The 21586-nt window shown below is 41.9% G+C and overlaps 2 protein-coding genes across 3 annotated transcripts in view; one reads left to right on the top strand and one right to left on the bottom strand.

Moving 5' to 3' along the window:
• Positions 1 to 2288: 2288 nt before the first annotated feature.
• On the bottom strand, positions 2289 to 20317 carry ABRAXAS1 (abraxas 1, BRCA1 A complex subunit). The gene is made up of 9 exons (XM_080797489.1): positions 20212 to 20317; positions 18308 to 18398; positions 14081 to 14117; positions 10789 to 10855; positions 9193 to 9386; positions 8336 to 8455; positions 7059 to 7143; positions 4103 to 4217; positions 2289 to 3718 (listed from the first exon to the last, which is right to left on the bottom strand). The coding sequence occupies exons 1-9, from the start codon at positions 20296 to 20298 to the stop codon at positions 3285 to 3287; spliced, it is 1230 nt and encodes a 409-aa protein (XP_080653615.1). The 5' UTR covers positions 20299 to 20317; the 3' UTR covers positions 2289 to 3284.
• GPAT3 (glycerol-3-phosphate acyltransferase 3) overlaps positions 18677 to 21586 on the top strand; it is a 91177-nt gene continuing 88267 nt past the window's right edge. Inside the window, exon 1 of one of the 2 annotated variants that reach the window (XM_080797486.1) lies at positions 18677 to 19712. The gene's annotated coding sequence lies outside the window, so the exon portion shown is untranslated. Of the gene's footprint in view, positions 19713 to 21002; positions 21107 to 21586 lie in introns of those variants that run through there. The other variant, XM_080797487.1, reaches the window with a different exon arrangement.

Raw genomic sequence — 21586 nt, forward strand, 5'->3', positions numbered from 1 at the left:
CATACAAATTTTAAAAACTGATACTGTAAGGTGGTCCCCAGTAGGCTCATACAACTCACTGGGATTTCAAATATGGAAAGGATGACTTATATTACAATTTTACTTTAGGCCCAGATTCTGTCTTATAAATGGGATTTAAGGGATATAGGTGCACGAAGGCGGAATGCTAGTGTTAATGTACAAATTCCATGTGGCAGGGTATGGATTTAAAATTGCTGATTTTTTCTTTTTTAAAGTATTTTATTTACTGATTTGACAGAGAGACAGGGAGAGAGGGAACACAGGCAGGGGAAACTGGAGTGGGAGAAGCAGGCTTCCTGGCCAAGGGGAGCCTGATGCGGGGTTTGATCCCAGGACTCTGGGATCATGACCTGAGCCAAAGACTCAGGCTTAATGACTAAGCCACCCAGGAACCCCTGCTCAGATTTTCTAACTGGCAAAGAGAAGTATGCCTGGCTAGGACATTGGTTCTTCCCTTTGTAGAGATGTTACATGGGGATGGATAGTAGTGCAGTCATAGGACCTCAGATTTACTCCTGGGCTCGTCTATCTTAAAACTTGGTAGCATACTTTAAAATGATCCATAGGCATATGGTCTAGAACTATCTCACTCGTGATAGGCTAATCACCAAAAGATGAGAATTGGGGAAAAATGACCTATTGGGACCCTTTTTCTTCTTTTAATACCTTGAAACTTGGGTCATCAAACTTAATTATGGAAGTTCAGCTGGTACTGACCTCAGCAAGATTCTCTGAAATTTAGCATTTCTTTCTTCAAAGATGATGGATCATTGTGCACAAGTATGAGCTAAATGCATTACCTCTCTATGGTGTTTTAGCGAATTGAACTTTGTATGAAGGCATGTTTCTTTTAAGCAGCCTTTGAAAAATCTATTGCCTTCAGAAGACATCTATTCGCACATGTCTAGCCTGTTTTATCTGTTGGTTCATAAACTGGTACATGGAGGGCAGGGAGAGACTGAAGGGGCAGGTAACTCCAAGATTTTTAAGTTTCCCTTAGCAAACAAGGGAACTTAGAAGTTTGTCTTGGGTGGCCACAAGCCAAGTAGATCTCCGCACCTGCCTGCTAGTTTTAGTTTATATTAAGGCCTTAACTGGGTTCAGTCACACACACAATCCATATGTTGTCAACACCTTACTTTCTCAAGGCTATGTCCTTGCAACAGTTTCCACTGTGGGAACAGTAGGCAAAAATGTACAGTCCAAGGACAGGAGTGGGTGAGGAACCTTTGCTTCAGTCCAGCAGTCTTGTGCTTTCAGGGACTTCCTCCAGTAGTTCATTTGTTGGTTGCATTTAGTCTTTATCTGTTTTAGGTTATGTTCTAAATGCTCTAGTGATGTTTGTGGTTACTTTTTAAAAAAAGATTGTATTTATTTATTTGAGAGAGAGCACAAGGTGGTGGTGGAGGGGGTAGAGAGGAACAGAAGGAGAGGGAGAAGCGGACTACCTGCTGAGCAGGGAGCCTGATGCAGGGGTTGATCCCAGGACCCTGAGTTAATGACCTGGGCCGAAAGCAGATGCTTAACTAACTGAGCTGCCCAGGTGCCCCTGTTTATGGTTATTTTTAAATTAGGCTTTAGACTGCCAACCTATTACCCCTCCTCCTGCCCTGGTTGTGACACCACAGTGCTGCTTAGGTAACCAGTTAAGAGAATCCCAGCAGAAACTCAATAATTTGTACAAAACATCCCTGCTGTTAATGTGGGCTTCATTAGCACCCCATGGTAACTAATGCATGTTAAAGATAAAAAATAGTCTTGATAATAGCTATGAATTTGTTCTGTCACTTAGTAAAATGGTCAAAGTGTGTGTTCAGCACTTCATCCAGTGAGTAAAACATGAAGGCTTCATATGATGTATAAGCTTCGTGGAAAATTCTCACAATTAAGGAAAAGACAAATACAAAAAACATAGTAAAAGCTCTCTTAGCCAACTTCCACTTAACCAACTCACTGGGTTAAACTGGGAGTTAAACTCAAAATCATACTGAAGCCCAGGACTCTTCAAACCTGTTGAGTTTTGCATTGCGCCAAGAGGCAGATGTTCTGTCCCCAGACCTGTGTTAGTTTTGTCTGTCACTGTACTGATGAAGTATGAGCATTAAAGTTATTCTTGCAATGAAAATGAAGTAAATGCTTTTGAAAGACTTGCAAAAAAGTAAGAAAAGAAAAAGAGTTGTCAGATTAGGTGTGGTTAGGACAACTGAAGAAAGCTGCAAGTAGGAGGGTGCTGTGAAATGAAAAAAAAAAAAACACCAACATTTTGTACTTAGGTTGCTTTTCAAAAGTTTCTTTAAATTCTTCACTCTTAAGAAACTAAAACTTGGAATTGTAAAGGTTAAGTCATGTATGTGATTTACACAGGAACACCAATATTCTCACAGAGAAGTTCCTAGTCCTACAACAAGAGGTTGACAAATGAATGTACAATTCTGCTTCATGTTGCAATGAAATCTCTGTGATAGACATATGTATACCGATACACATATGTACCATTTTTGAGTCCCATTTTAACTGGTCTTTTCAGCTACTTGACCAGCTGCTGATCTCAGACACACTGCATTACCAGGCTTGGTCTGTACTCAAATTCTGGATTCACTCAATTTTGTGTAGAGGGATCTAGACTAGGGAGAGAGATTTGTGCTGCATTACAGTTCTGCCATAATTAGAACTACCAGATTTAGCAAATAGAAATATAGGGCATGTAATTAAATTTGAACTCCAATTCAGATTCAATTACTCATTTAACAGTAAGTTTTTAATGTCCAGCATTTTATCTGGCAACTCTAGCCACTTATAACTTAAAGAGCAGGAATTGCAATGACTTAGATAAAAATGAAATACATTTCGTATTAACTTTAGACATCTTTTTTTCTGTTGTGAAAATAAGGCTAGTCTTTCTTTTCCACTTCTAAAGAATGCTATAGAAGTTTAAAAGAATATCATTTAAGCTTTTCCCTCAACAGTTTTGTAAAAGGAGCAAAAAAGGGCGGGGCGCCTGGCTGATTCAGTTGGTGGAATATGCAACTCTTGATCTTGTGGTTGGGGGTTCAAGCCCCATGTTGGGTGCAGAAATTACTTAAAATCTTTAACAAAGGCGGGGAGGGGGGGTGGACAAAAAAGGTTATGGTTTTAAAATAAAGTGCTTTAAAAAATAAATGTACCAGAACTTATGTATTACTGCAGATACCTAAACATAGTAAAAACAATATAAATGGCTTTACCCTTCAGCCAATTAAAAATGTCCTTCTGGCCTAAAAGGATCAAAATGTAGGAGACTGTGGATATTCACCAGAACCCTTCATTTTTTCAATGTCTTCATCTGTTTCAGGGCTGCTCATTGTGGATGCTTTTTCTTGATTACTACTATCAGTATCTGTTTTAGATGGTTTGTTTTGTGTCTCTAATGGCCGTGACTTCTTGAACTGCCATCCATCATCGGTATCTAAAGCTTTACGTTTAATCATTTGTGGTGCACCACTAGCCGGACTAGCTTCAGGAATGTCAGCGTATTCTACCATTAAGGTCAGGTTGTCTATCACATTGAGTTGGTGGTTGGCAGTACAGCTACTTTTAGAAATATGCCTACTGTTCAAGGAGATAACACATGAATGAAGAAATTCACGATCTGGAAAAAAGGTCCGTAAAGCTTGACAAAGAAAAATGTTCTCCTGAGGGTCTTTTTCGATGTTCTCTCCTAAACAAAACAAAACAACAGTTCAACATACAATATTTGTTCTACAAAGCTTTTGTAGCAATCTGTTTTTCAGTAAAGTTAAAAAGACTTTAACTGAACAGTTACATCAAATCCTCTAAATTGAGAAAAATGGCGTGCATAATCCCAAATTCTAATTTATACGGCACTATATTCTAAAAGAAAGTTTAAGTTGTATTTTTTTAATAGCAATATAGTCTAGCTACAAATACCTTCATTCAGTAGGATTTAAGAGTATTAAAACAATTATTTTTACCCTAAGGTAGATGATCAGTTAGCATAGTCAGCTCACCCGTACCGTAATTCACATCAGTGAGAATTTTTTTTAACGCATGGAAGGTAGTGATGTGTGAACTTTTTACTTACGTGCTGCTTGAATTTGTGCCTGTTTTCTTTTTTTAATTTCCCGTTTCAATCTAGTTACGTCCTTTAGTAGTTTCTCTACTGCTCGCTCACTGTGTTCTACTTTCTTGCATATACTCTGCCAAATAAAAGAATTTAAGGGCATGGATAAAATTCAAGTTGTGTACTACAGTCTAGGTTCACAAAGTATAGGAAATCCTTTGTGGTAACACAGTATCAAGTATTATTAGCCTTTATAAACACTTTATTTTGCTATTTTCTGAAGGAACTCAACAAGCACTTATATGGTGCTTTATAGGTTATAAAATGTTTTCCAGGGATGCCTGAGTGGCTCAGTTGGTAAAGTGGCTGCCTTCGGCTCAGGTCATGATCCCAGCGTCCTGGGATCGAGTCCCACATCAGGCTCCTTGCTCGGCGGGGAGCCTGCTTCTCCCTCTGCCTCTGCCTGCCACTGTCTGCCTGTGCTCGCTCGCTCGCTCTCCCCCTCTCTCTCTCTCTGACAAATAAATAAATAAAATATTTAAAAAAATAAATAAAATGGGGGCGCCTGGGTGGCTCAGTGGGTTAAAGCCTCTGCCTTTGGCTCGGGTCATGATCTCAGGGTCCTGGGATCGAGCCCCGCATCGGGCTCTCTGCTCAGCGGGGAACCTGCTTCCCTTCCTCTCTCTGTCTGCCTGCGTCTCTGCCTACTTGTGATCTCTGTCAAATAAATTAAAAAAAAAAAAAAAAAAAAAAAAAAAAAAAAAAAAAAAAAAAAAAAAAAAAAAAAAAAAATCTTTAAAAAAAAAAAAAAAAATAAAAAAAAAAAAAAAAAAAATAAATAAAATGTTTTCCAGATGTAGTAACTTCCCATTTATACACAGCTTTATCACACCAGTTATCTGCTTGGTAAGACACAGAAATAAAAAAAACATTTCAGTCACTTTGGAACAAAAAAATACTGCAGTATTTTGAGAGATGCACATTTACTGCAAACATTTAACATTAAACTGACAATAAGGAAAAGTAACTTTTTTTGTTATGAAAAAACTGTTACAGATTTTTAATTAGTGTATAAGAAATGACTTTTGAAAAGCAGACTGGCCTTACCAGTTATTAGTTTTAAGTACTAGTTAAAATACCCTTTGACTCTACAATTTCATTTTGGGAATACATTTTAAGGAAATAATAAAAATTTATGGTAAGATGATGTTTCTTGGTATACTTCAAATCACAAGTAACTAATTTCCAATTATAGGGTAATATGTTGTTACATCTAGTTTTAGAATGTTACTTTTTTACTTCTTCATGCTTAGTTTTAAAATGGATACATTTTAGGATTATCTGCCCAGCCTATTTCTCACCATCTTGTCCACCATGCCATAAAAGTTTACCAGTAACCCCTTTACCAACGTTCACCCTAACTGACCCAAGCAGAGATATCACATAGCCAGCGGACAAATCCCAATCTTCTGAACAGATCTTAATGTTTTCTGGTTAGCCAGTGAATGAACAAACAGATCTGTAGGTACTACGCAGGAAACCAATGTGCAGACACAAGGGGAAAATAAGTTCTGGTGGCATTCCAGCTCCTGGTACCAATTCCTTCCTGAAGCTCGGCTGCTTTCTGTCTACAGTTCCTGTAACATACCTCTACATTCCTTGTTTTAGGCCAAGTTAGTACTTTGACATAGAAGTTCTAATATATTGCTAATATGAAATACACAGAACTAAAGAATATGTAACAAAAATGCTTATTAATGTTTTTGAAATGAAAAATGCTTCATGACGTTAAATAAAAATCATGGCAGAAATTTTGTAAGTTTCCATCACTGTCAACTATGTAAAAAGCATTTATATATTAGGGAAAAACTAGAAAATATGGCAAAGTGCAAATAGTTATGTTACAATGATGGGGTTCTGGATGTTTCTCTATTTTCTAAAATTCCCATATTACCATTCACATTAAAAAATAGTGAGCAGTATTAGTAGCGTAAAATGTATTAACCTCACTTCTCTTAATTTGCCTTATCGATGAATATGGTGGCCATGGAATATACGACTCACATCTCCATTTGGGAGAAGCCTAGTTGACTAAAGGCCCCAGCTACCATCATTTTGGGTCCATTACTGAAGCCACGCTTCCCCTAGGCTGCTCTTAACCAATGGCTGAACACAGTGGGCTATTAGTACAAATCCATTCTAGTAGGAAAGCTTTGCTCAGAGTCCCCAGCAGCCTGGCTGAAACCACTCTGGCCCTGCAGTCTAAAGCTCTACCCAAACGTCCTCCCCTTCCTCTCTGTCTCCTTTCTCCGGTGTCAGACTCAGCATCACAACTCTCTCTGTCTGCTCTTGTTCCTCCCCCCTTTTATCTTTCTCAGGCCTAATAAATCTCTTACATGTCTAATCCCATCCTGAGGTCTACTTCTCCAGCTGATTCAATGAGATAGAATTTAGCACGGGGTGGTAGATTATTTTGTTCTCAAATACTGCTTCCCTTTTTATCCCGTAAAAGGATTATATATATCCCTATCTATTGCCATGAAATAGGGATATATAATCTGGCCAATGAAATGTGAGTGGAAGTGACATGCCAGCTCTGAGAAGTTTTAAGAGCTGTTGTGAAATGTCTCATCTCTCTTGCTCTTTTCCCTTGTCATGAGAAGAGCATGTCCCACATATGGGTGCTCTTTCAGTCTGGATCCTGGAATGAAGATAGCACTTAGAAGAGTACAGCTACAAAAAAAAAAAAAAAAAAAAAAAAAAAAAAAAAAAAGAGTACAGCTACAGCCAGAATATAATGTAAGTGAGACTGAACTTTAGTTTTTGTAGGACACTGAGACTGAGATCTTTGTTACTGAACCTAAACTGCTATAAAAATATAAACCTAATCAAATGCCAAGTTATCCCTAAAGATTTCAGTTATCAATTTGATATGAACTCTGGAAGTAGTCTTTAAGTGTTTGATATGTTAACTTACCTTTAGTTCCTCTTGTAAAGAAGCATACATTTCATTTATTTTATGTACCTCCTTTAAAGATCCATCTTCTGTAAAAAATTCAGGGCTGCAAAAATTAGCATTTCGTCAGGCAAATATATAGAAGTCGCTTTAATGCCACAATGAAACACGTATCTGTAGTTGAAAAGATTCTTTTTACTCGTTTTGTAGGGACCATATTTTGTCAACCCACTTGTTCACAGCAAAATCAATCAGAAAACTTAGTTCATATATCTTCCCATTAGCAGACTTCAAACTCTTTTAACTTCTATTGCCAGGACTCAAAAGAAGGTAAGTAAAAATAAAGACTGAAAGAGAGAGGGGAAGAAAACGGTTTCCTTCTTGGCAATGGGGACTGGGGACCAGTCAATTTTAAAAATATTTTATTGAATTTAAGTCATCACTGATTGAAAGAAACATTATTTTATATAACAAAAAGGAAAAAAAGGAAAGGGCTAAGGCATAGTTTGTAAAATACCCCAATTTGAGACATAAAACTCTGCATCTCTGAATCAATGAAATGTGGTATTCAGTTTCTATTAAAAATGGTTAATCCTGTGGGGACACAAAAATAAATAAAAATTGAGTCCCTTATTCTTAGTTTCCACCAGGACTATATAGCACTCTATAGTCCCAGTGTTATTTCTGACATTATTTCCTTAGAGAGTACAAAAAAGTGGGGTACCTGGGTGGCTCAGTGGGTTAAAGCCTCTGCCTTCGGCTCAGGTCATGATCCCAGGGTCCTGGGATCGAGCCCCATGTCAGGCTCTCCGCTCAGCGGGGAGCCTGCTTCCCACCCCCCCTCTCTGCCTGCCTCTCTGCCTACTTGTGATCTCCGTCTGTCAAATAAATAAATAAATAAAATCTAAAAAAAAAAAACCCACAAAAAAGTTACAGTTCAGTAGCCTATACAGTATGAGTGAATCTTGGCTAAAGCCTCATATTTTTGTCATTATTTAATATTCAGTCTAATTTCATGCCTTTATAATCTAAACTGCTGCCTTAGAAAATTATTTTGAGACTAGCTATTTATTCTTAGAATACATATGTGGACTTATACAGGATATGAAACACCCCTCCTTTTTTGTATATTATAAATGGACAAGTGCTAGAAGGAAATACGGAGAAAGTAAAAACAGTCTGGTTTACGTGTAAGGTGGTTATTAGTTCTCCTTTCGTTTTTATTCTGTGTAATAAAAAATAAATCTCAAAACATGAACAGGAGTAAGTTTAGTGGGAAAGCAGTTGAAGAACCTCACCTGTGTGTTTTTACTGCTCGGCTAAAACCAGCGGACTCACAGGAGCCTGACACGGTTCTATAACCCAGCTGTTCCGACATGCCCAGATTGGCCACCACTAACGGTATCCTGTGAAAAAGTCTGAAGAAATAAAATTTTAACTTCAAGTGAAATATTAGCATCCACCTATTACATACCTACATAAACTTATACATGTTATATACAGAGTACCTTTCCCCTGTAAGATTAAAAAACAACAACAAAAACCATTCTAAACTACTCACCTGCAATAGAATTTATTGACTCGAGGCAAATGCCTTCTAAAAACAGTGAAATGTGCATAGTGTAAGATAGTTGTGTGAAAATAATACTTCAATGGCTATTTTAACATGTAAAAATAGGCAGTATTGTTGAGATTTATCCTGTCTTCCATGAATAATAAAATTAGTTGGTATTCTTTTACTTAACTCTCACATTCCATGAGAGTGTTATATAACTTGGAGGGGGTATTAACTCATTTTGGTGGGCCATCAAGGATGACCTTGCTTCCTTGCAGAGTTAGAGAAAAGCTGCTCAAGTACCTAGGCTTAGTTCCATGTCATGTCCTTCGGCAACCAGTTCTCTACCTTATGGGAAATAAGAACAAATGCTCAGTGCCAAAAACACCTGTCAACGTTCCATACCGGGCTTCTAATTTCCTTATCTAACCTTCATTTTCCCATCTACAAAGACACATGGCAGACCAACTTTGGAGGGTTATTGTGACAATCTAATGCAACAATATTTGAAAATGTTTGGTGAGAGGCTAAAAGTAAAATGAAAGCATTGGGTATATTTTTCTATTAACTTAAAATAGCCAGTGACTGGCCAACATTTACCCCTTCTGAGGTTTATATAAGGCATGCTCCAGCCGATGAGTAGAGCAGCTTTCTGTTATTATGCTTGGTGTTAACAGTAGGAAAACAAGTTCCCGGCTTGAGAGATGATTTTGCAAGTTTTTGTGAAGCAGTCTCTCTCTGAATGTCATGATCTGGTCTGAATGACGTCGGAATTTGTACCAACCAACCACAGCCTGAGAGAAAATACAAAAAAAAAAATCAGGTGTATACCTTAACGGTTACAATTATTATGTGTCTTACTATCAAAATTAAGCAATGAAGTTGACAGCCTTATAAATGGCTTTCTTAAATTTAGCAAGATTTGGGGCATAGATAAAGCATAGACTTCAATATATACTTCGCTCTTTTTTCTATTTATTTTTTAAAATATTTTATTTTTAAAATAGCAAATACTCACCCAACTGACTGAGCCACCCAGGCATCCCTACACTACTTTTAAAGTATGCAAACTGATTTATAGTCAAATTACTTTCCATTCAGTTACATGGCTACTATTTTAGTTAATATAGAGAAAAAAAATTCCTAACTTCCTCTAGTTCCTAGAGGTATTTGCTATTTTAAAATCTTAGTTTTCAGTCAAAATTTAAATGAAGAAAATGTCAAGGAAAACTAGTTAACATCCTGTTTGGGTACTTGGTTTGCTAAATAAGTAAGCTGAACTCAACAACTTTTAACTGAAATTTATATGGAAATGATATCACCTACCTCACAGAGGTTTCAAAATTGAATAAGATCCTATGAAATGGTTTTATAAACTGTAACATCTGCTGAACAAACTTGTAAGTATTACTAAATTTTTTTAAACTGGAAAAATAAATCTCATTCGCTGAGAGCTTGGTAATTATAAGACGAAAGCAACCACTTTGCTTAGAGATCTGTGTATGTCAACTTTAGCAACTAAGTTTTGTATCTGTACATTTAAACTGAGGAAATTAAAATGAGTTCTCTTCTTTTTAAAACCAAAAAATTTTTACAGGTACATTTTAAATGTAAAATATAATGTAATTTTATAATAAAATATAAAATAAATATTTAAAAAGCATTTTCATCAAAAGATGGTTTTTAAAAGAAATTTCTTTTACTGAATCTACTTTTATTTTCAACTCAGAGATCAAAATGTTTTAAGAAGGAACCCCCTCTCCCCCGCCATTTTGTATTTGGAAAAAAACCCCTATTTTGATCACTCAACAAATCTTAACACCAAGTATGTGTAGAGGGGTCAAATGAGGTTCTATATAGCAAAGTGCTAGTAACTCCAGCTATGTAAAATAACAGTAATGAATTAGGTCCTAGAATAAATGGTACTGGGAAGGTGTGTGGCAGGAATGTAGAAGAGGAAGAGATCAATGCTAATTAGAACAGTTGAGGAGGAGAACAAGATTAATACTTTTAATGACTAGTTGTGCTCTCAGAGCACAACTTTGAATTTCTGGAAAGAACAAGCCTTTCCTCACCTGCTTATAGGACATTGTGAAGACAAGTGCTGCTTAAAAATTCTGTTGAAGTATTAGATGCTTTTCAGGCTGAAAATAATACATATAATACCAAACAAACAAAAGGTAAGTCAGGGAATACCTTTTTGACACTTGATAATATTTTCTTCAGTGCTTGCTCATTTAGTTCACCAGAAGAATTATAAAAGCTGTAAAAGCCAAAATTAAAAGCATTTCAAATAGGCTAAAAATATGATTTTACTAGCACTTTTAATTTTAGTTACTCCTTACCCAACCAAAATCCATATACCCACTTGCTGGTCAGATCAAGTTCTAAAAATAATAACAGAGAAATTTCTCAAATTAACAGACTTAAAGTGGTAGAAATGTGAGACCCATAAACAACAAGAAAGGAAAAGGAGTGGAGAAATTTCAAGAAATAAATTTGGGCATCATATTTTCTTAAGCCTAAAACAAACTATCCATTAAATATAAAAAGTTTTAAAGTCTTACATAGCCAGTTCACAATTCATTCACAATCTGCTTATTAAAACTTTACAATATTGATACATACAAAAGAATGTATGAGTAATGAAACACAACAACAAAAGTTTATTTATTGCTAATTCCAAAAGCTATACTTCTATTCAGCTGAGAAGCACTTTAGGAGCTGATCGTTCTGGGTTTTTTTTGGGGGGGGGGAGGGGACAAGGTGTTTAGGTATCGGTTTAGTTGTCTTTGTTCTGTTGGAAGGTCACAGATGTAGGAAGAACTGGAAGGGTAACCCTAAAAGATTCTAGAGTGCGGGGTGCCTGGGTGGCTCAGTGGGTTAAAGCCACTGCCTTCTGCTCAGCAGGGAGCCTGCTTCCTCCCTTCTCTCTCTGCCTGCCTCTCTGCTTACTTGTGATCTGTCAAATAAATAAATAAAATCTTTAAAAAAAAAAAAGATTCTAGAGTGTTTACTTTCAGCTTTCTTCCTTCTCCAATAACAGGGGTTGCAGATAATATTCTCCTCTTTTTAACATTGACTGAAATCAACAATATTCTTTTCTATGATGGTGAAATACCTGTTATGCAAACTCCTTTGTAAATAATATTCACTGTAATAAGGCTTTTACTGGTGGTTCTAATCTGTACTGAAAAAATTTAGGTATGTCAAACTGAAAAAAATATATTTTAATAAGCAATGTTTTTTTTTAAATTTACGACTTACATTAAAAATTTTCCATCAAAAATTTTAATGGGAAAATAGACAAAATGAAGTGTTCCACCTATCAAAAGGGGATTTCCACTGATCAAACAGATCCCTCCACTTTAGCTGTTATTCTAACATGAATACTCTAAATACAAGAGTTTATTCCTGTATTTCTCTAGCCTGGTCCACTTTCCACTTCTCAAACTGGGGCATCAGGCAATACACGAGGTATATAAGAAACAACAGGATAACAGTATATACTCTGTGCAAACACGATTTTATGTGAAATTCCTGGGGAGGAGAGGCACATTTTTATATAGAATGATACTGTGCAGAATTCATGTTAAACTGCATAATTTTTTAAGTGACTGAGTTTTATGCTTCAGTGGACTCTTTTCCAGATGTTTCCTCTAGATTCTTGATAAGTGATTCAGTGTTTTTCAGTGGAAACCTCTGAGAAACAATGTTATTAGAAAAGAGTTGGCAACCTTTTCTGTAAAGGGTCAGAGAGTAAATATTTTAGGCTTTGCTGGACATAGTATCTGCTGCATATTCTTCTGTTGTTTTGTTTTTAACAACCCTTAAAAAATACATTAACTATTCAAGATGGCCCTATAAAAATGGGCCATACTTTGCCACCCTCTGTATTAGCACATAAAAGTGGGCATTAAAGCTTATCCAACTGGGAGTCCAAGAAGTATGGTATCAAAAGGCTTTAATATGTTTAACTGTACTATTCAAAACAAGGAAGCGACACCATGGTATGCTGTTGGGAGCAGAACTGATGAAATCCTCGTTCTTCTAGTTTCTGTTTTACTGCTAACTGGTTCTACGGCGTTCGTTCCATCATGAACTTTTTAGTCCTAAGGTTTTGCTAAGGAAAAATGAAGTGTGTAGAAAACTTAACTGAGTGACAGCCTTTTCCGGTGGTTCTCCTTATGCCTCCTTCCTCTTTATCTTACAAGGCAAAAAGGCTGAGGCATGGGTTTCTCGTCCCTGGGTCAGACGGGCTTCCTCCATCCTAAGGCTCTATTAAATCGGTATAATTTCTTAGGGCAGTTGCCAGGAGACACCGAATCACTTTTCCCTTTCACTCTTCATTCCTGATCTTTTTGCTGGTCCAGAGTCCTTAGGGAAGTACTTTTTATGAGTCTCCACCAAGAATCCCTCATTCAGAAAGTATTTTCGTATGTCCATTGTATGCAAAACACTACCCAAGATCTCCCTCTTTCTGGTGCAGCAGTTTAAGACCACAAGAAGCCTTGACTTCGGTCATCCCCTACCACAGATCTTTTTCACCCTTACCATATGCTCCACTGCAATTCTTACACAACCTCAGTGTATGTACAGTGTGACCGTAAGACAGTAACACTGGTTTTTCAAGTATAGTTTATATAAATCATAAAGTTATTTCATTAAGACTACACCATGCTGTGATTATAGGTGTTTATGAAAATTCACTTATGTGTGTACTTTCCTATATGTATGTTATACCTCAATAAAAAGTTTTCAAAGATACCACAGCCTAGCGGCGCCTCGGTGGTTCAGCTGGTTAAATGACTGCCTTCGGCGCAGGTCATGATCCGGGAGTCTCAGGATCGAGTCCCGCATCGCGCTCCCTGCTCAGAGCAGCAGGGAGCCTGCTTCTCCCTCTCACCCTCTCCCCTCTCATGCTCACGCGCTTTCTCTCTCTCAAGTAAATAAATAAATAACATCTTTAAAAAAAATACCATAGCCTATTAGGGCTACAGTACTATTATAATCTGTGCGACTAATAACACAAATTTTCACCATAGGAAGGCAATGGGAAGCAGGTTAGATAAAGAACCTAACCAGTTAACAGACAAAAGATGACATTAGATATGTGGTAAGTGAGAAAACAAGTGATGAAACAGGCTGAATAAAAGAGTAGGAAAAAGGGCTGCTGCTGTATGAGAACGAGTCAGTGAGCGGACACTATGCAGTGAGGTGACTGAGTGTGAGAAAAGCAACCTTCTTGGTGAACGGGCAGCTGGGAGTCAGCAGAGACCGGCTATGCAAGCACACAGCAAACACAGAGAAGCAACTATCAGACAGGGTTGAAATGAACAGGGAATTTTCAGGTATTTTTTTAAAAGTCTTTTCATTTTTTATCAGTACCACCATGTATAACTGATAATTAAAATGTTTTGTATAAAAAATGACTTCATTGCAGAGGGCAATTTTCACAGTGGATCACTTACTTGCTGTGACTACTTACCTGAAAAGCTGATAGCATGGAATGTATTTCTGGATGTCTGGAAAAAAGAAATTTTTTCGCTATGATTCCATTAATATTCGTTTGAATAGCATATATTGAGTGAGGAAGTACTTTAACATTATCTCATTTAATCCTCACAACAAACCTATGACACAGATGTTACATCATTCCTTCCATTTAAAAGATGAGGTAACAGGCAGAGAGAGTGGTGGGGCCAAAATTCAAACCCAGTGCCTCAGTCTTAACCTGAACACTACATTCCCTCTAAACAGGTTTCATAACGAACGGCAACATGAGAGATGAATTTAAAGTCGCTCTATTTTCTTTGAGTTCTAAAAAGGTCATACTCTAATTTTACCCAGTTGACAACAGTAGCAGCTAAAGGGATTATCTTCTATTACTCCAAGTAGTTGCTTCATAAAAGATTTGTTAATGTTAGCTCCAGACTAAGATACAAAAACCCAGTTGTCTTTTAGGAAGCGAGTTTTATTCTCGCCAATAAAAATACACCTAAATTCTGGTAGCTGCAGATACTGTGCAAAAGAGAGAAAATTCTATTGCATAAGACATCACTATAAATCTTGTAGGAAATACCAAGATGAATACAGTGTTCCCTGTAGCAGTTCAAGCTATCAGACCTTTCAAAATCACTGGAGAACGACAGGAGCGAAACACCCACACCTGGTAACACGGCAACCTGCCAAGAGAATGCAAGTTCTGGGGCGCCCGGCTGGCTCAGCTGGCAGAGCATGTGACTCCTGACCACAGGGTCGTGAATCTGAGCCCACGCCGGGTGCAGAGATTAGTTTAAAAACAACAAAGAAAATGTAAGTTCTTCCAGGCTTCCCACTTTTAAGGGTCCCTTGTGTCAAAAATCAAATTTTACCAGACGGCACTTACTGGATCACTCTAACAACAACCATGTATTTCAGACGGTTCCCGTGACATGTCCTATTTGTGTGTCAGATCATAGCCAGAGTACTAGAAATTTTTTTAGTCACTTAAATCAAAGACAGCAGGGCGCACCTGGGTGGCTTGGTGGGTTGAAGCCTCTGCCTTCGGCTCAGGTCATGGTCCCAGGGTCCTGGGATCGAGCCCTGCATTGGGCTCTCTGCTCAGCGGGGAGCCTGCTTCCCCCTCTCTCTCTCTGCCTGCCTCTCTGCCTACTTGTGATCTCTGTCTGTTAAATAAATTAAAAAAAAAATCTTTAAAAAAAAATTAAAGACAGCAGTTTGATTACAGAGAATCTGTGACTCTTCAGCTAGACGAGGAAAGCCGTTATCAGATTGCTATTGAACGATCTCTTCGAGTAAACATCTGAAGGCTGGAGACATCTCTGCATGTTTGTATTTTCTCTTTAAAGAGAAAACTACATGAAATCATCATCTCAATAACTTTATGTGTACATTAATAAAAATAATTCAGTCTATTTAAAAAAGGGAGGGGCGCCTCGGTGGCTCAGTGGGTTAGGACCTCTGCCTTTGGCTCAGGTCATGATCCCAGGGTGCTGGGATCGAGCCCCGCATCAGGCTCTCTGCTCAGTGGGAAGCCTGCTTCCCTTCCTCTCTCTCTGCCTGCCTCTCTGCCTACTTGTGATCTCTGTCTGTCAAGCGAATAAATAAAAATCTTAAAAAAAAAAAAAGTGAAAGTGACCATCCTCTTTAGACAATTTTCTCCTAGCAAATGGATGTTATCCTCAGATAAATCCCTATTTGAAAAAAACAAAACAAGACTGAACAGAAACAGTCCGTTACTGACCAAACATACTCTGATGTATGTCTAAAAATGTGTATGATGAAAATGGCATTAGCCAAAGCAGTGCAGTCATTTGCAGATCTTGGATTTTACTTGTTAGTCATCTAATAATCCAACATTTTAAAATAATCTGAGCTATTTCTTAAGTGTTCCTACAGCACTTGCCTAATAATACCCTGAAGTTTAACACTGTTCCCAGCACAATGGAGTTGTTCAATAAATGGTTGCCTAAACTCCTTAATATATCTGGTTACCTTGGGCAGCATGCCACTTACAATTAGGGGGAAAATGCCCCAAGGGTTTGCTTTTAAAATTTGTGTCTGGAGGCACCTGGGTGGCTCAGTGGGTTAAGCGTAGGACTCTTGGTTTCTGGGTCAGGTCATGATTTCAGGATCCTGAAATATAAGCCCGCATGCGTTCCACGTGGAACCTGCTAAAATTTTCTCTCCCTCTGCCCCTCCTCCCATTAAATAAATAAATCTTTTTTTTAATCATTATTTTTTAAAAAAGGTTTTATTTATTTATTTATTTACTTGTCAGAAACGGGGAGGCAGAGGGAGAAGCAGGCTCCCCAGGGAGCAGAGAGCCCAATGTGGGGCTTGATCCCAGGACCCTGAGATCATGACCTGAGCCCAAGGCAGATGCTTAACGACTGAGTCACCCAGCTGTCCCTCAAACAAATAAATCTTTAAAAATAAAGAAAGCAAGCTTGTGTCTGAGCTGAAAAAAACACCATTAACAAAGTAAAATTACAAACTGTATAAACATGTGCAACACAGGCCAAAAGCCCAATTACCTCACATTATAATGTAATTTACAAATCAGTAAGAAAAAGCAAAATAGTTCAGCAGAAATATAGTCAAAGCATGCAACAGGCCTGTCTTTTTCAAAAACAAAAGCTGCCCCCAAAGAAATAAACAACCTCATCTGTAATTAAGAAATACAAATTAAAGTAGTTTTCATTTATCAAATTGGCAAAGATTAAAAAATTGGATAATACTTTGTGGTAGCAACAGTATGTGCACCCAGGCACTTTTACATATTGTGGAGGAATCTTAAGATAGCATGACTTTTCCAAAGGCAGTGGTCTATAAGGAATCTGACTTTCCAATAGACTCAAGTATATAGATATATGCACTATAAAAGTGTTTATCATTATATTGTTTTGTATTAACAACAAAAAATAGGAAGTCATTCATAGCTGATTATATAAGTGCTGGTATGTAAATACAGCGTAAATACAGAGCCATTAGAAAGAAGGGCAAATTATACACATTGATACTACTGTGCGCTAATAGAACAGTATCAGTGGAGATACTTATCTTGGAAATATTTATCCACGTATAGGATAATCCCATTTGTATATATATATAAATATATACACATTTATATACCTGTGTATTGTTAATGAGCAAAAAGATACTTGTAAAACAGGGGATGCTGCAGAGGAGACTAAGGAGACTGAATTTACTTTATATACTTACTTCAAATATATATGCTACATTTATATACACATGTAAATTTACACATATACTTCCATTTCTAACCTTTTAAAGTGGCAAACAAAAAAATGACATACACGACTATAAACTGATACACAATCTTTCTGGAAAGCAATTTGCTAATACAGATCAAAAACCTTAAAAATGCTCATACCTTCCGACACCATAAAACCACCCCCAGGAATCTATGTATTATCAATGTAGAAAAGTGTTTAAGGATGTTCACTGTAGTGTAATTTATGAAAATGAAAAATGGGTAATTTATTTAAAGGACTGCGAAAGTCACACAGCGAATACAATGCAGTTACCAATGATGATACTTAGAGACTCGTTTAACACGGGAAAGCGGTCATGAGACAATCTGATGTCATCATGCCACGTCTTTTATAAACCATACCACCAATCTTGTTTTTCAAAATATGCTTAGAAAAAAATCATACATTAGGTAATCAGAAAACCCCCTATAGATTTTTATGTTTCCTTTTCCCTTCTTCCTGAAAAAATAAGCTGCCATCTGCTGCAGGTGCTTCACCACCCATCCCTCAACCTCTCTGCAGGCTGGCCTTTCCCCCATGACACTCCGCAAGCTACTTAGGGTTTTCAGTGATCTAATCAGTATTTTTTCAGTTCTTCTCTTCCAACTTTTCTGCGGTATTTTATGTTTTTGTCTGAACTGTTTTATATTTTTTTGGGCGGGGGGATTGCTTGCTGGGCCATCTTCCTGCCACTTAAACATAAACAGGAGCTATTCCATCCTTTCTCCGCAGGGTAGTCTTACATACACCCTATGTCCCACACTCTTTCTTGCTCTATAGTAGACCATGGTCATAATTTTAACTGAAAAACGAATGCAACAAAATCTGCTTTAACATGCTTTATCTGTTTCTTAAAACAATTTAAAAACTCATTTATGCTGATCCCGTTCAGCCTAAATCACCAAATATAAGAGACACAGAAATAAGTGACTCACCAATTGTATAAATAACTTCAACATCATCCATTTGGGAATCAGTAATACTATTCTTGGCTTCACCTTTCACTTCCCCAAGAAGAAAACCTTCCTATAAGGATAAAAATAAGCAGTATATGGAATAATGTGGTTGAATTAACTACTCCGTCACTTAACGAACCAGTATTTCCCAAGTGTTTCACAACGCATACAAAATGTGGGAAACAGCCCCAGGTACCCAAAGGGAAGTCCCGGTGCACTCCCGGGGTAGTTGGGAAACAGGAACAGTAGAGAGTAAAGCAGTGAGCAGAAGAGACTGCGAACACCTCACCCGGAACACAAAAGGCTTAACGTCAGAAACGAACACACCACGTTGGGAGGAGGAGGGGCAGAGCAGCCAGCCCGGGAACAGAGAAGGCTCTCGTTTCCGAGCCATGAAATCAGAGGTAGGAGCAGCAGCGGTCACGGAACGTCCCGTAACTAGTCAAAGCCTGGATTCTGGAAGCCCGTGGATGCTTCTGAGCCATGAAGTGACACAATGGTTAGAGTTTGCAGATTAACAACTGTACGGAGTATTAAAGGTCTGGAACTCAGTCTGAGTTCTAAACGCGGAGCTGTGGCTCCTGCTCGTCTTGAAAATGCAGGCATTTGCCACGACAGCAACGATGTCTTTGAATTTCGGGCTCTTCAATTACTTCCCTTGGCGCATGTAAAGACCCGAAAGGCTTGATAGACAGTACGGATACTTGCCTCCTTTATAAAGAGTCAAGATCGCCCCCTCCCCTCCATTAACAAAACCACAGGAGAAGGTTTCAGGGACGAGGCTTTACCGAGTCTCCGGGTGACCCCGGAGCTCCGCCGCCCGGGGCCGCGCACAAACCCCGGGAGGGAAGCGGTCAGGGAGAGGACGCGGGCCCGGCTCGCACGGTGGCCTGCCCGCGCGCTCCCGCGCAAGCCGCAGAGACCAGGGGCCCCCGCACTCCGCGGACACCGCGGTCAGACGCCCCGAAGCGGGCCGCACCGCCGCACGCAGGCCGGACCGCCCCGCGCTCGCTCTTGGCCGGGGGTCTGCGCGGCCCCTGCAGCTGCGCGCGCGAACGACATCCGTCCCAGCCTGGTCGGGACTGTGCCCAGAAACGGCCTCAGCGACAGCAGGCGTCGCAGGACGAGCGACACAGCGCCCGGCCGCACGGCAGGCTCCGCCCGGGGCGGAATTCTCCCAGGCGCGGCGGCTCGGGCTCAGAGCTTCCGGGCTTCCCGCAAGTTTCCGAGCCGCGTCCCGCACTTGAGAACCCGCTTCGCCGCTTGGCCGCGAGCCCGGCACAAGCACGACCCGGCGGCCCGCACCGGAGGAGACACGGAGGCGCTTCCGTCCCAGGGCGCGTCCGGAGCGCACCGAGGCCCCCGCACCGAGCGGACGCACCAGGTCAGAGGTCCGGCCGCCGGCGCACACCGCCCCCCGCGAAGCCCTCCCGGCGGCAGCCGGCCGCGGGCCGCGTCCCGCACGAGAACCCCAGCGGCCCGCCGGCCGGCGAACGCGCGCGCAAACCTCCGGCGCCGGGAGCGCGGCGGGCGCGGAGCGCGAGCCGCCCCCGCCCCGCGCCGCGGCAGAGCGCCCGGGAACCCTCCGTGCGCTCGCGAGCGAGCTGCGCCCGAGGAACGGAGACCGCGGGGGGCGCGGAACGGGCGCGGGACACGCCGGTCGGGCGAGGAGACAGACTCGGGTCAGAGGGGGCGGGGCTCGTCCCGCCCGAGACCCGCCGGCCCGGTGTCCCCGGGACCGCCCCGTTGCGAGAGAGGGCGGAGCGCCGAGAGCCCGCGGGGCGCCGTCGGGGAGCTCGTGGGCGGGGACCCGGGGAGCGGCGGCGGGCGCGCCCCGCGCGTTCCGAGGCCGACGCCGGAACCCGCCTCGCCCCGCGGCTCACCGTGTCCGAGTCGGTGTTGAGGTGCTGGAAAGCGAGCGCGCCGAGCACAAAGCCGGAAAGCACGGCCGACGTGCTCTCGCCCTCCATGCTTCCGCCGGCGCCGCGCCGCGAGGGGGTGCAGGGGCGGGGCGCAGGGGCGGGGCGCGCCGGGCCCGCTCCTCTGCGTCGCGGCGGCAAGGCGGGGCCGGGCGGGCGAGCGAGGGGGTGGGCGGGGCCGAGCGAGCGAGCGAGGGGGTGGGCGGGGGCCGAGCGAGTGGGCGGGGCCGAGCGAGCGAGCGAGCGAGCGGGCGGGCGGGGCCCGCGTCGGCCCCCCAGACGCTGCGCGCACCGCGGGAGGAGCGGCCCCGTAGAGGCGCGGGCGCCCTCTGCCTGCAAGGGTGCGGCCAGGGGGCGGGGGCGCTTCTTCCCGGGCGGAGCGGTCGCGGTCGCGGTCGCGGTCGCGGTCGCGGTCGCGGTCGCGGTCGCGGTCGCGGTCGCGGTCGCGGTCGCGGTCGCGGTCGCACCGGGGCTTCGGCTTCAGACTCCGCGCTCAAAGCGGACGCGTGTTGGGACGCGGCCGCGCAGCACCGTAGCGCGCGTTTGCGTGGCTGCGGCCGGGCGACCCGCGGCGCCGTGCACACTGCCCGGTACCCGCGGCGCCGACGGGGTGGAAGCTCTGCTGACGTCATGGTAATAGCCCGAGGCAGGTGCCGTGTGCACGGCCGCGGAGCGCGTGAGCCCGTTTTACTCGCAGGGACTTCTGCGGCGCTGCGGCCCCCTTCAGAGGTCGCGCCCGCGTCTCCCCCAGAGCCGGCCGCGATGTCCGCCGGCGGGAGCGCGACGGCTCGGGTCTCTCCGCAGTTGGGCCCACTCGTAGAGAATCAGGACTCGGCGGGCTCTCGTGCACGCGCGGACGGTAAGCGGTTCCGACGGCTTCGTGCCGCGCGAGCCGCCGGCTGGGTCGCTCGCGGCCGTGGAGGGGGAGGGCAGACCCGGGCGGACGACGCGCCGCGCGAGCGCGTGAGGCTGCGTTTCCTGAGGGGTTAAGTGTCCGCCTCGAGCTGAGTGGGTGCGGCTCCGTCCCGGGTCTCGGCGTCCCGTTGGCTGAGTCACACCACGTAGAATTATGTTTCTTACCTGAAATTAAGTTTCCTGCCTTCATTTTAGCAAATCGCTCTTCGTATGAAAACATTTTCCCCATAACTTCCGTTTTATGAATGGTGACGATCTAGAGGATTAAAAAACAAAATGTAAGACTATCCCACGAGACCAGAAATAAACCCTCGATATAAAGTCGGATAATTTTCAACAAAGTGGCCAAGACCATTCATTAGGGAAAGGACAGTCTTTCAACAAATCCGAAGGAATAATGTTAGATTCTTGCCCTACACCACAG

This window comes from Martes martes, assembly GCF_963455335.1.
Source record: "Martes martes genome assembly, chromosome: 2".
In the NCBI taxonomy this organism is placed as follows: Eukaryota; Metazoa; Chordata; class Mammalia; order Carnivora; family Mustelidae; genus Martes; species Martes martes.